This window comes from Pyxicephalus adspersus, chromosome 7 (assembly GCF_032062135.1).
Source record: "Pyxicephalus adspersus chromosome 7, UCB_Pads_2.0, whole genome shotgun sequence".
Classification (NCBI taxonomy): domain Eukaryota; kingdom Metazoa; phylum Chordata; class Amphibia; order Anura; family Pyxicephalidae; genus Pyxicephalus; species Pyxicephalus adspersus.
Genome location: NC_092864.1, coordinates 73,140,283 through 73,153,203, shown reverse-complemented (window position 1 = coordinate 73,153,203; position 12,921 = coordinate 73,140,283). Strand labels below are relative to the sequence as shown.

Sequence of the window (12,921 nt, the reverse complement as noted above, 5' to 3'; positions counted from 1 at the left end):
ACATGTGAACAATTTTGGCATTATATATCAATACAAATAACTGCAAGTACTCTGAAAACCTGAAAGACAGTACACCTGGAACCCAGGGAAAAGGAATCTTGGCAATCTGTTCAGACTGACCACCATATATACAAAGAACTAGAAATAAGCTGAATGTTTTACTTCTTTTTATGGATCCACAGGGCAGAATGGTGGACCCTCCGCATCACCAGCTCAGTTGGAACGGATGTGCATGGGGCGGAGTCTAAGCAGCTGGCCCAGTCTTCAGCAGAGCCTCTAGAGGTGAGGAGGTTACGCTGTAGGCAACTGCCAGGTTGCGGCCCCCATGCACGCAGAGGCAGGTGATTGCTGACAGACAAGTATCAGATAAGGTGCAGGAGCATAAGACAGAATTGAGATGAAACAAGCCAGAGATCAGGGCAGGAAGAAAGCAGGAGTAGTCAAGAAACAAAGCCAGATTCGGTACACAGAAAATCAGTAGCTGGAGAGGCGGGCAGGAATAGCAGGCACCTGGAACAGAGCCGAAGGAAATTCCTTGTTCAGACAGTTGTCTGTTGCCAGTCACTTCCCTTTAAAGTGAAGGTCATGATGATGGATGGGACCATGTGACCTGTAGACATCCTAACCCACCACCGGAGGGAGTACTTGAGAGGAGGCAATTCAGGTGCTGTTCGCCTGTTGGCCAGCAGGTGGAGAGTGTCTGTGGAACACTCTGGTCCTCTGAGGCAATGGGGCAGCTGACAGGGAGTCACATGACCTGGAAGTAAGCAGGGACTGGGATCCCTGAGCAGAGCTGGTGCTGGCAGCAGGGGAATGCAAGATGGGTCACACCTGAAAAGGATACAGATCCCCTGGCCCTGCCGGCATCTGTGGGATTTTGGGTGCCACTGTTCCTTATGCAACTTCAAACTACAGCCCTGGCACAAGTCATTGACTATTTTTTAAAAGAAGTTATGCAAATTTTAAATGTCTTGATGAGTTGATGTCCAGAGGAGTGTTGTACCTAGACAGGTTGTATGTGCAGACTGCTAGGTAATGTCCACATGTGATACTAAGCCTCCAGGACTAAAAATCTCAGTCAGGGACAGTCAGGCTGGGCATAAAAGTTTAGCTAATGCAAGATTTTCTCCATACAATGGGGCTAATTTATCAAACAAATGCACAGAAGTTCACAAGGCACCTAATCAGTCCACAGGGCTCCCACACTCGCCCCCCAGATTACAGCATTAATAAATGAGCAAATGGTCAGGAAATCACCAATTTAGCTGATTAATCTTCAGCTGTGCAGTTAAGGTGAACATGTTAGGCTCAGTCACTGGTGATGTCATAGCAATTAATTACGACACACCTCAGCAAGTGGTTGAGCACTCAACAATTTAGGCGACTAACTTACAGCCGTGCCATTTAGTTAGCAAGTCAATGGTGATGTCTTGGCAGTTAATTTGGGTACTTCTGATCCTTGTTCTGTGTGGTCCTACAGTCCAAAATAGGTTAGTTTGGTTCTTTAGTGCTATGCCGTTATGTTACATAATTATAATTTTGAAAAGTTGTTTATTTAGTTTTTGATTTGCTGTAGCTGCTGGTTTAATCACATTAGTGTATCATATGGTATAATACTGCAAACTATAATTAATATGTGTATTTATAATTATATATATATATTATATAAATTCATATAAAAAAAATTGCACTTCTCAATCTCAATTTTGGCATCTCATCCCAAGTTCCAAAGCAATTTCAATACAGAAATCAAATCTTCTAAAAACAGCTTGAATACATGTATCAAAGAACACCGCAATTTCAATTGAATCTAAAAAAGATTTAATGATCTGCAAGTGCATGCATATGCAATTTCAATTTTTCTGTTTTAACTTTGCTGGTTTGGTAATCAAGTTTACTTGTATTGTATAAAATTAGGTGAATTTTTTTTTTAATTTATTTGTTGAATAAGCTATGGTTTTCTTTTAACATACCTCATTAATGTGGATTTCCTGCCACTGTTCTACAGAACTCGTCTGTTAGTTTTAGTGTTACAAGTTTGTTCTCCCTGTACTGTGCCTTGTAGTTTTGTGGCTGATCTTAGCCCTATTGACTATGCAACTTTCTCCATGTCCTTATTCACACTTCATACATAATGTGTCCTTATTCACACAGATTCATACATAATGCTATTAATCACACTTCTTTGTTCTCTTACACACAACACCTACTTGCTACAAGTATGCTTGCTGTTCAAACAGGTTTGAATAAACCATATTTATTTGGAACTGATCAATACACACGATGGATTGTAGCCAGTTTACTCAATTTTTGATGTTTTTTGGATATTTAACAGAACCACATACGCAGGAGGAGGTTGTTGAAGCCTGGAGGAGATAGAGTATTGTTGTTTGTGTGAGTTCTGCCTTCCAAAAGATTCATTTGAAACTTTATTTATCTAATTTTAATATTTTTTTATTTTATGTGAAGGTGTTTATGGTGCTGCCTTCCTTTTTAGTAATGTCTGCCTGGTTATTGAGTTACATTTCAAAAATACCCCAAATTTTTGTGATTCTATTATTTCTGTTGACCTTTGCAAAATATTGTGAACTTTAGATATGTGGAGCTTTGTCTGCAAATTCATTAAAGTTGATGTCCTATATTATATTATGTTCCTTTGTACAACATCTGTGTCCTCTGGTTTGTTGTGCTGGAGATTTATCACGGGCTGCATCCACTGTGGAGGTAGGCAAGAACAGGTCCATTTGTTTCTTAATTTTTATGGGGTGGGTCCCATCTGTTGCATTTGGTTTTCTTTGTAAGCTATTCATGTTGAATGTATGGTGTGTGTGTGTGTGTGTTTTTGTTTTGTTTTTTTTTTTTGGGTTGGGTTTCTATGTTTTGCCCTTCTTGACTTTTTGTAGCCGGGTTTTGTTTGTCTGTGGATCATTTTACCTCCAGCTTGGATGCTTCTTGGAATTAATTTGATTTTAAATGCTTTCTATGGTTCATGTTGGTTGTTTTGGATTATGTAGGACTGTCTATAGATGCAATAGATTTGTCACAATGTCAAGTTGCTATCTGCATAATGTAGTAATGACCCCCAAAGTAATTTGCAGATTAATTTTTATTTTTTTTCTAAAATCCTGACTGTGAAAGGGAGTACACCTTAGAAATCTTTCACAGGTCAATCGGGATGTCTGCAATGTTGGGTAACTCAACAAATGTGTTCTCTAGTAGCTAATATGTTACAGATGGTATGCTATGTGTAATCTCAACCGTATTTTATCAGCCGTTCCATTGTGGGGATTTTCTTTCTCTCTGACACTCCTAATGTTCTATAGCGCGCGCGTGTATATATATAAAATGCCACAAAGTCAAGTGATTTGGGACAGGTCCTAATGCTCTTACATCAATTATTTGAAAAAAGGGCAGAAAAATAACAAGAAGGATACAATGGCATGCAGCATCTGGTGGAGTTGGTCCAACAACAAACATCGGTTTTTATTTGATCAGTACATGTTACAAGTTGATCATCTCTGTAATATGTTCAGTGAATCCCTGGGCCAACAATATTTACTGGGGAAAGCATATCTTTTGCTCCTCCTCAAAGCCAGCGACCCACCACCAGGTCAAGGCAGCGGCACGCCGGCCTCATAAGGTGGATGGCTGGACGCTAGGTGATGCTGATGCAGGAAGGTACTAGGGCACCTGCCCCCCACAAATATTTTAAATTGGAGACATGTCTCCTGTCATATTCTTAAAAATGGTTTCATGGCCCCAGGGTATATGTTTGTGTTCTCCTGTGTGAAGTAATTGGCTGGGTAAGTTAGCCTAGTGTCTGGTTCTAAATACTGAAGTGTTTTGGAGAGGAAAGAAAGAGGTTTGAGACTCGAGATTGTAAAAAGTTAATTATGTAATTATATGCTGCATACATATTTGATCAATACATTCAGATAAGATATATCCCTAGTTCTGTTATCCTTCACAGATCTGGGATATTTTGTATTATACAAAGATATGCGAACAATGGTAAAACAGGATGACCATATACGTTTGGTCACGGTTTGGCTTCTTCAGGGTGCAATATTGTGTATGATTTATTATGGTCTGTACATACAAAACAATACACATAAAGGAGTACATATGAATATAGTACAAGTTAATATTAGAGTAAGCTGTCTTAAACAAATAACCTGATTATAAGTTGAGGGTTCGGTACTGCATCAATCAAGCAAATTTAGAAACAAATACAGTGGAGACGCTAGAGAGTTTACAAGTACAGCCAAAAAGTTATTATGTATTAAGATTTGTGATGGAAGACACCTTCACTTGGAATTTATTATAAAGTGAGAAACTTCCAAAACATGAAGGAATAACTGTGCTGGGGTTGGGAGTGCTATTAAGCACTTAATGATGGCTGCTGCTTTACTCCCTCAGCGTCCTATGCCTTCAGACTTAATTGGCAAAGCGACGCAGAACAATGGGGGCGTGAGCAGCTGCCATAACTTCTTTCTCTCCTTTCCTTTGCCATTCCATTTACAGCTCAGTAGGAGAATACCTGTACATGCTTTGCTTTTATGGCCATCTGTCCAAAAGACGGCACCCCTCCTGTCTGGATGGGGCTCTTCCCATATCCAGAAGGTATTCCTATCCCAGGGAGCATGTGGGGCATGTAACCACCTGGTTCCAAAGTGGTGCTGGAGAGGGCGACATCGGTCACAGGTACGAGGCAGAGGCATTGGCACCTGAACCTCCCCCCAGCCACCATATTCTATGACAGACAGGATGGGAGGCTCCCAACTTTACACCCTCAGTAGCCGAAGGTATAAGCCCCAAGCACATCCACAGCTATGTGAGTCTTGGTATACCATTGTAAGAAAGAACTGCTATGGTAGCTTGGATATGACCTTTTGAAGTCATTTCATAGAAGTGAGTAATAATTAGATAAATGATCATAAATACTATTCATGAATGTTTATATTTTTGGATTCATGTAAAATAAGTGAAATTTAAAATTATTTTGCTTTTATAGATCTCTGCGTTTCTGCTGAAGCGGACTATGTTACACGAAAAGCATTGAACATTTATCTAACATCGATAGAATAGAAATCTAACACATGATACAATGACTAATATGGTTTTATATGTATTTTTGAATAATTATATAATTTTTTTTTTAATAGTTTTTATTGATGGATGTATCAATATATAACAACACAAAAGAATTTCAATTTTCAAATTTCAAATAGATAATAAAAACTATATCGGCACATATATATACATAGTTGGGTCCATAAATATTTGGACAGAGACAACTTTTTTCTAATTTTGGTTCTGTACATTACCACAATTATTTTTAAATGAAATGCCTCAGATGCAGTTGAACTGCTGCTTTAATTAGGAGGGTTGAACAAAAAGATTGCATAAAAATATGAGGAACTAAAGACCTTTTTAACACAATCACTTCATTTCAGGGACTGAAAAGTAATTGGACAAATTAAAAAGCTGAAAATAAAATGTTCTTTTCTAATACTTGGTTGAAAACCCTTTGCTGGCAATGACAGCCTGTAGTCTTGAACTCATGGACATCACCAGATGCCGGGGTTCCTCCTAATAATGCTCTGCCAGGCCTTTACTGCAGCGGCTTTCAGTTGCTGTTTGTGGGCCTTTCTGCCCGAAGTTTTTAGTCTTCAACAAGTGAAATGCATGCTCAATTGGGTTCAGATCAGGTGACTTGGCTATTCAAGAATATTCCACTTCTTTGCTTTAATAAACTCCTGGGTTGCTTTGGCTGTATGTTTTGGGTGGTTGTCCATCTGTATTATGAAACACCTTCCAATCAATGTGACTGCATTTAGCTGGATTTGAGCAGACAGTATGTCTCTGAACACTTCAGAATTCATTCGGCTGCTTCTGTCCTGTGTCACATCATGGATAAACACTAGTGTCCCAGTGCCATGGCAGCCATGCACGCCCAAGCCATCACACTGCCTCCGCCATGTTTTACAGATGATGTGGTATGCTTTGGGTCGTGAGCTGTTCCACGCCTTCTCCATACTTTTTTCTTGCCATCATTCTGGTAAAGGTTGATCTTGGTTTCATCTGTCCAAAGAATGTTTTTCCAGAACTGTGACGGCTTTTTTTAGATGTTTTTGAGCAAAGTCCAATCTAGCCTTTCTATTCTTGAGGCTTATGAGTGGCTTGCACCTTGCAGTGCACCCTCTGTATTTACTTTCATGCAGTCTTTTCTTTATGGTAGACTTGGATATCGATACGCCTACTTCCTGGAGAGTGTTGTTCACTTGGTTGGCTGTTGTGAAGGGGTTTCTCTTCACCATGGAAATGATTCTGCGATCATCCACCACTGTTGTCTTCCGTAGACGTCCAGGGCTTTTGGCGTTGCTGAGTTCACCAGAGCTTTGTTTGTTTCTCATGATGTACCAAACTGTGGATTTTGCCACTCTTATTATTGTAGCAATTTCTTGGATGGGTTTTTTCTGTTTTGCAGCTTAAGGATGGCTTGTATTACCTGCATGGAGAGCTCCTTTGACCGCATGTTGTCTGTTCACAGCAGAATCTGCCTAATTGATAATGACATAAGAAAGTAATTGCCCACAGGAGCCCATGAAATAGCCTTTAAATTATTTGTCCAAATACTTTTGAGCCTCTAAAATAAAGTGATTGTGTTTTTAAAAAAAAAAACTCACTTTTTTATGCAATCTTTTTGTTCAACCCACTGAATTAAGGCTGAAAGTCTGCAGTTCAACTGCATCTGAGTTGTTTCATTTAAAATGAATTGTGGTAACGTACAGAACCAAAGTTAGAAAAAAGTTCTCTGTCCAAATATTTATGAACCTAGCTGTGTGTGTGTGTGTGTGTGTGTATGTGTGTGTGTGTGTGTGTGTGAGATCGCTGTTCCATAGAAATTGCAGTGATGAGTACAATCTGTGTTTCCCAGCGGATATATACAGCAGGATGACTAGATTAGAGAATTCAGAGAGAGAAGGTACCGATCAGGAAAGCCTAAATGTTGATACCAATACTTTTGAGGGTGCCCACAGACGCGGCTCACAAGCAACCCCGCAAATATGTCCGCTGCGCTCCACGCGGTCTGGGTGTGAGGCGCCAGTTCCAGGTGTTGTGTAGAGTATAAGTCGCTCAGTATTGACTCTTCCTCTAAGTCACTTCCTACCAGAAACCCCCCATGGTCCACGGGAGAATATCCCTTGGTGACGTGGTAGTGGCTGGTATAAAGGTAAAGCAGGGAGCCGAAATAAAATGCATCCACTCAGCCTCTGGAAATCATAAATTCATATTTTATACAAAGCATATAGTAATAATCGGAATGCCTTAAAAGTCATATTTGAGGCATATTTCACTTTTAAGGCATATTTGAAATGCCATAAAAGTCCCTGGGGATTGCTTGTGTATCCTTACTAGTTCTGTGTTTTTGTATGGTGGTAATTTAGGGATGTGGCATATTTGGAAATATTACCTGAAAGGGGAACGGCCTTCCATTTATAAAAAGTATTATATTTATTTTTATAAATATCAGTCAACAATCTCTAGTTTAACAAAAATAAGTCTAACATCAACATATTAAGAACACAAATAAAATACAGATTACCAAAACAATACCAAATTTTGCAGTGTAAATGTAGAGGTATATTTATGAAGTGGTGAATATGATACTCATCAAACATGGACTGTAAGTGCATCTTGGGTAAATCAATGGCTGTAACATATAACTGAAAGTAGTGAAAGATTCTTAAACAGACCTAAAAATAAATATGTCTAAACGTCAAACTTTTCAATGATCAATATTACATTGTCTACATGTCACTTATTTTATTTTTTTTGGATGAAACAATGATTAGTAAAAAAGTAAGTTTGAAACTAAAATTGTAATATATATCAACTTCTCTGTTCCTGTATACAGATTCAAAATGAGTCTCAAAGACATGCTCAGTGCTTCTAACATTGATGCCGCTCTGAGGGAGTGCAAAGGTAAAATAAACTGTGTTGATTTCCACTTCAGGTAAATAATCATGTGCAAAAAATAGTAAACAGGGATTTTTAATAAGTTGTATGTTTGAAATCTGCGCACATATTTTTAAAACACTTAAAATGTGCATATATATATATATATATATAATGTGTGTGTGCACATTGCCACATTTTTATATATATATATATATATATATATATACATATATATATGTCGCAATGGCCTAATATTACCCTAATACATATTCCCAATAATAATATTATTGTTGTTAAAATAGTTATGATAGTTAAAATCATTAAAATAGTTTAAATGTATAAAAATATAATACTGCCTGATGTACTTTTAGATTGATAAGCATCTGTCTAATTGAACTATCTTTTTTTCAATGTATAAAATAGGGGGGGGGGGGGGAATATTTATATATAGATATAATTTTTTACATACAAGGTTGACGAGCAATAATTAAATCTTGTTTTTTTTTTTAAGACCTGAAATACCAAAGAAAGTTAGTAAACCGAAAACTCTCCTTTTATAAGATGTTTCTGATAAGAAACAATCTGATATAGATGCATATCTTACTAATAGATAATTTGCAGGCTCATGAGAAAGAGTCCGAAAGATGTAAATGTGTGTATACAGTAAGAATGTGTGTGTAGCGTATGTTACGTACAGTGGTTTTTCTTGTAATCTTACAAAAACAAGGCTAAAAAAACAAAGTATTCAATTACCATGTAATGACCCACAACCATTTACTAATGAGCTTGTTCTCAATTTGTTCTAATGTTATTTGCAGCAGCCTCTATGCTGAAGTTCATAAAAACTTCTGTGTTAATGTTATTGTGAGAAAGTGCCTAATTGATGAAAAAATAAGGAAACTGCTTCCCTTCATACTTTGGTGACATCCATGTATTTTGGCTTGATATACTCAATTATAAGTCTGATATTATATATTCTAAATGATTGTATCTAATTGTAATGCTAACACAATTCTGTTTTGTTTTTTTTTAGCTCCTGATACATTTAATCACAAAGAATTTTTACAAACCTGTGGACCATTTGAAAACACACTCAGCCAGGTGCAAGAACTCTTTCAGTTTTTAGATGATGATCGGAGTGGATATATCGAGGAGGAGGAACTCAAGTAAAATAAAATTTTAATTCCATCATGTCACTATTTAAATAAAATGTGATCAGACAGGGATAATACAAAGTTCAAATATTTTACTTTGTACTAACTTTACTCTAGCTTTTAGAAAAAAACTTGCTTAAAGTTGTCTGCCGCAGAACTCTCTGAAGAAGTTTCATTCCATTGCTGTGCTAGATATAAGTTGTATATAAGTAAGGGGAACAGACCCATAAATTGTTCTAATACACATTGACTGATGCGACTGCAAGCTGTGAGAATACATTTAAAGCACAAATGACAATGTTATCATTCCCAGAGAAACAATCTTTTATTCCTTTAATACATTAGCAAAGAATAGGAAAAATGTTTTGAGTAAAATTAGTTTTTACATTTTACTTTTGGATAGACATAGAGAACAGTTTGATTTTAAATATTCTTTTATATGTGTATTGATATTTACATTTTTGCATATATAGTGTTATGGGTGTTGGAGCAACACTTCTTTAAACCATACTTAGACTTTGATGATTTACACCAAACTTTAAGCTTTTTTAAAATCTATGAAATAATTTATTTTTTGATTTTTACTAATGCATCAAGCTCAAAAATTTGTAGAAAGTAACTTACATGATGACATAGGAGTAGGAACCCCAATAGGACGAGCTGCTTCCTAAGAAATGCACTGCAACCCAAACTCTAAACTGCCGAATGTACTTATTAGCTGAAGTCTAAGGGATCAGGTCTTACACAAATTGCAATCAATACAAATTTCTAATTAAATGTATTTACCAAGATGTCACGTGTGTGTGTTTAATTTTATGGGTCCCCTTCTTCATAGGAATTTACTTATAAATTTTGATCCAAGCGCCCGAGAACTAACCTCTGAAACCAGGGAATTTATGGCTGCTGCTGACCATGACAATGATGGGAGAGTTGGGGCTGATGGTGAGTTTTTTTTGTACCAAGTGTGTACTAAGGTAGCTATAAAGTTGCAACAAAACTGCAACAAAAAATTGTACTCCATGTAACTGGTTTATCTGTGTCCCCTCCTGTAATCTACACTATCAGACTGCAAATAGCCAGAGTGTCTTGTTTGCCTACTACTAGATTCTGATTTACGATCAGCAACACAGATGACGTATATAAGCTATTTATTTAGCTGATCAGAATTCTGCTTGACAAAACTGATTCTAAAGCTACGTACACACATCCAATGGTTCTCGCCCGATAATCGGCTCAGGGCCAATATCGGATGAGAATCTGGCGTGTGTACAGTGCCCGTTGTGCATTGTCTGAACGACCGTCCTGGCGGATTCACGGACGATGGAAGACGAATGATCCCGATGCAGGGGAAGGGGGAGAGCGCACAGCAGGGTGCCACTCCGTTGTTCTCCCCCGCCCCTCTCCATAGAACAGAAAAGAGCTGTATGTACATCACTTGTTCATGCATCATACAGTCCTAAGTCGTTGGAAAGGATCGTGAAAAATCCTATCCAACAACAATAATTGCACGTGTGTATGTCTACTCTTATAGCAGCTGTTTTTTCAGAATTGGCACCTAAGCCCACCTAAAAATTTGTGCTGGAAATTAGACCACAACAAACACAAGCAAAACAATTTGCAGTGCCCAGAATATAACGCAAAAGCTGACAGTAAAAAGAAAAAAAAAAGCACCCATTTACCACAAAAAAGTTGTATATTCAGTGTCTTCAAAAGTATTCAAACCCCCTTCACTTTTTTCAGATTTGTTATGTTGCAGCCTAATGCTACAATCATATAAATCGTTTCTTTTTCTTGTTAATCTATACTTAGTAACCCATAATGACGATTAGAGCATTTTATAAATTTATAAAAAAAAAAACTGAGCAATCAAGGACCTGATGGTCTCTCTAGAGATCCTGCATGAAGATAGGACTAAGTCCCAGAAGGACAACCATAACTGTAGACCTCCACTGATCTAGGTTTAATGAAAGAGTGGCCAGACAAAAGCCTCTCCTCAGTGCAAAAGCCCGCCTGTAGTTTGCAAAAGAGCACCTGAAGATTTTTTTAAACTGTGAGGAACAAGATTTTATGGTCGGATGAAACAAAGATTGAATTGTTTTGACTCCATTTCAAATGTTACGGCTGAGAAACTCCAGGCACCCCTCATCACCTGCCCAATACCATCCCAACAGTGAAGCATGGTGGTGGTAGCATCATGCTGTGGGGGGTTTTTAAGCAGCAGGGAGTGGGAGTCTGATCAGGGTTGAAGGAAAGCTGAATAGAGCAAAGTACAGAGAAATGAAAACCTGGACTACACTGCTCAGTACCTCAGACTAAACCAAAGGTTCGCCTCCCAACATGACACTGACTCAAGCACACCGCAAAGACAACACAGGGGTGGCTTAGGGACAATTGTAAATGTTCTAAAGTGGCCCTACCAGAGCATTGAGTTGAAGCCATTGAACATCTGTAGAAAGACTTAAAAATGGCTGTCCACCATTGGTCCCCATCCAAACTGAGCTTAAGAGGATCCAGCTGTGCAAAGCTTGTGGCATCATAACCAAAAAAGACTTGAGGCTGTAATTGCTGCCAAAGGTGCTTCAACAAAGTACTAAGTAAAAGGTCTAAATACTTATGTAAATGTGATGGTTCAATTTTTTCTTTGAATACATTTACTAAAATGATGTTTTTACTTTGTCATTATAGGGTACTGAGTGTAGATTAATGAGAGAGAGAAAAGGAAGACAAAATTTAAATGATTGTAGAATCAGGTTGCTATGTAATAATTAAAAAAGTGAAGGTGTGTGTGTTTTATATATATTTATATATATTTATATTATCTCAGTCAGTCAAAATACTATAAACAACAATACGTAATTATAATAGAAAATTCAAAGATGCACATCTTGGGAAGTTTTTCGAGGAGTTGGTAACTAAATTATTCTGTCTGTTGGATTTGCAGAGTTCCAGGAGCTGTTTGAATTATAAATGTACAGATTTTGGTGGTGTACACAACTCAGTGACCTTATAATGAAAACCGGACATTTAAATCCAATACGTTTCACTTTCACCGTGGCTGTCTCCATCCCAGGCCTGGAAAAATCGTCAAAAAAGATCTACCACTTGGTGGACCTGAATGAGTATTTATTCATGCGGAATGCACTGTTATTGAATGTCCTAACAACTTAATAAAACCAAAAAAAAAAAAAAAACTTACTTTGCTTTGTTGTCCTGGGGACGCGTCCTGCTCCTCTGATCTCCAGCCGTGAAGTGCAGAGACGATTACCAGGGGTTTCCTGGTGACGTTGGTGCATGCGTCGGTGCAGGCGGATCGGTAGTTAATTCAAAATATTTTGTATAAAGAAATATTGATATAGTATATAATTATAATCTATATGCTACTGTTCTTTTGTTATGTTATTTAAAGTTTATTAAATGTATTAAATATTGGACATATTTCGGTGGGTTTTGCCTAAGAATTATGGCCTAAAAAAAATTTCCATGCAATAAAACTAAAGCTTTTTGCATGGAAATTTGGACAGAATTAGAACACTAGGGAGGTTAATGAAATTAATTGTTTCTTTGCCAGAGAATGCAATGTGAAACCAAATGAATAGCTGTATGATAATTCCTGATTATTTCAACATTTGAATTAAACAGTAATAATTTGTAATGTGCTTACCTGTCAGTATGATCTCCAATGTGGGGCCACGCATAGGCAAAGTGCTGGTCTATAGATGCGAGTAATGTCGCTACTACAATTCCCAGCATTACTATTGCCACGAATGGCAATAACTTCAAAGCAAAAAGCCATTAGAATTTT

The 12,921-nt window shown here is 37.5% G+C and overlaps 1 protein-coding gene across 1 annotated transcript; it reads left to right on the top strand.

Moving 5' to 3' along the window:
- Positions 1 to 1,343: 1,343 nt before the first annotated feature.
- On the top strand, positions 1,344 to 12,287 carry LOC140334616 (oncomodulin-like). The gene is made up of 5 exons (XM_072416862.1): positions 1,344 to 1,490; positions 7,922 to 7,989; positions 8,999 to 9,131; positions 9,955 to 10,061; positions 12,061 to 12,287. Exons 1-5 carry the CDS (start codon positions 1,420 to 1,422, stop codon positions 12,084 to 12,086), a joined length of 405 nt encoding a protein of 134 aa, XP_072272963.1. The 5' UTR covers positions 1,344 to 1,419; the 3' UTR covers positions 12,087 to 12,287.
- The last annotated feature ends 634 nt before the right edge of the window (positions 12,288 to 12,921 follow it).

What these genes read in the sequence shown, in the direction of transcription:
- LOC140334616 (XM_072416862.1), top strand. Translation starts at nt 1,420, where the DNA reads ATGGTGATGTCTTGGCAGTTAATTTGGGTACTTCTGATCCTTGTTCTG. An exon ending in GGTCCTACAGTCCAAAATAG is followed by an intron (nt 1,491 to 7,921) that starts GTTAGTTTGGTT and finishes TCCTGTATACAG; the next exon opens with ATTCAAAATGAGTCTCAAAG. An exon ending in ATCGAGGAGGAGGAACTCAA is followed by an intron (nt 9,132 to 9,954) that starts GTAAAATAAAAT and finishes CCTTCTTCATAG; the next exon opens with GAATTTACTTATAAATTTTG.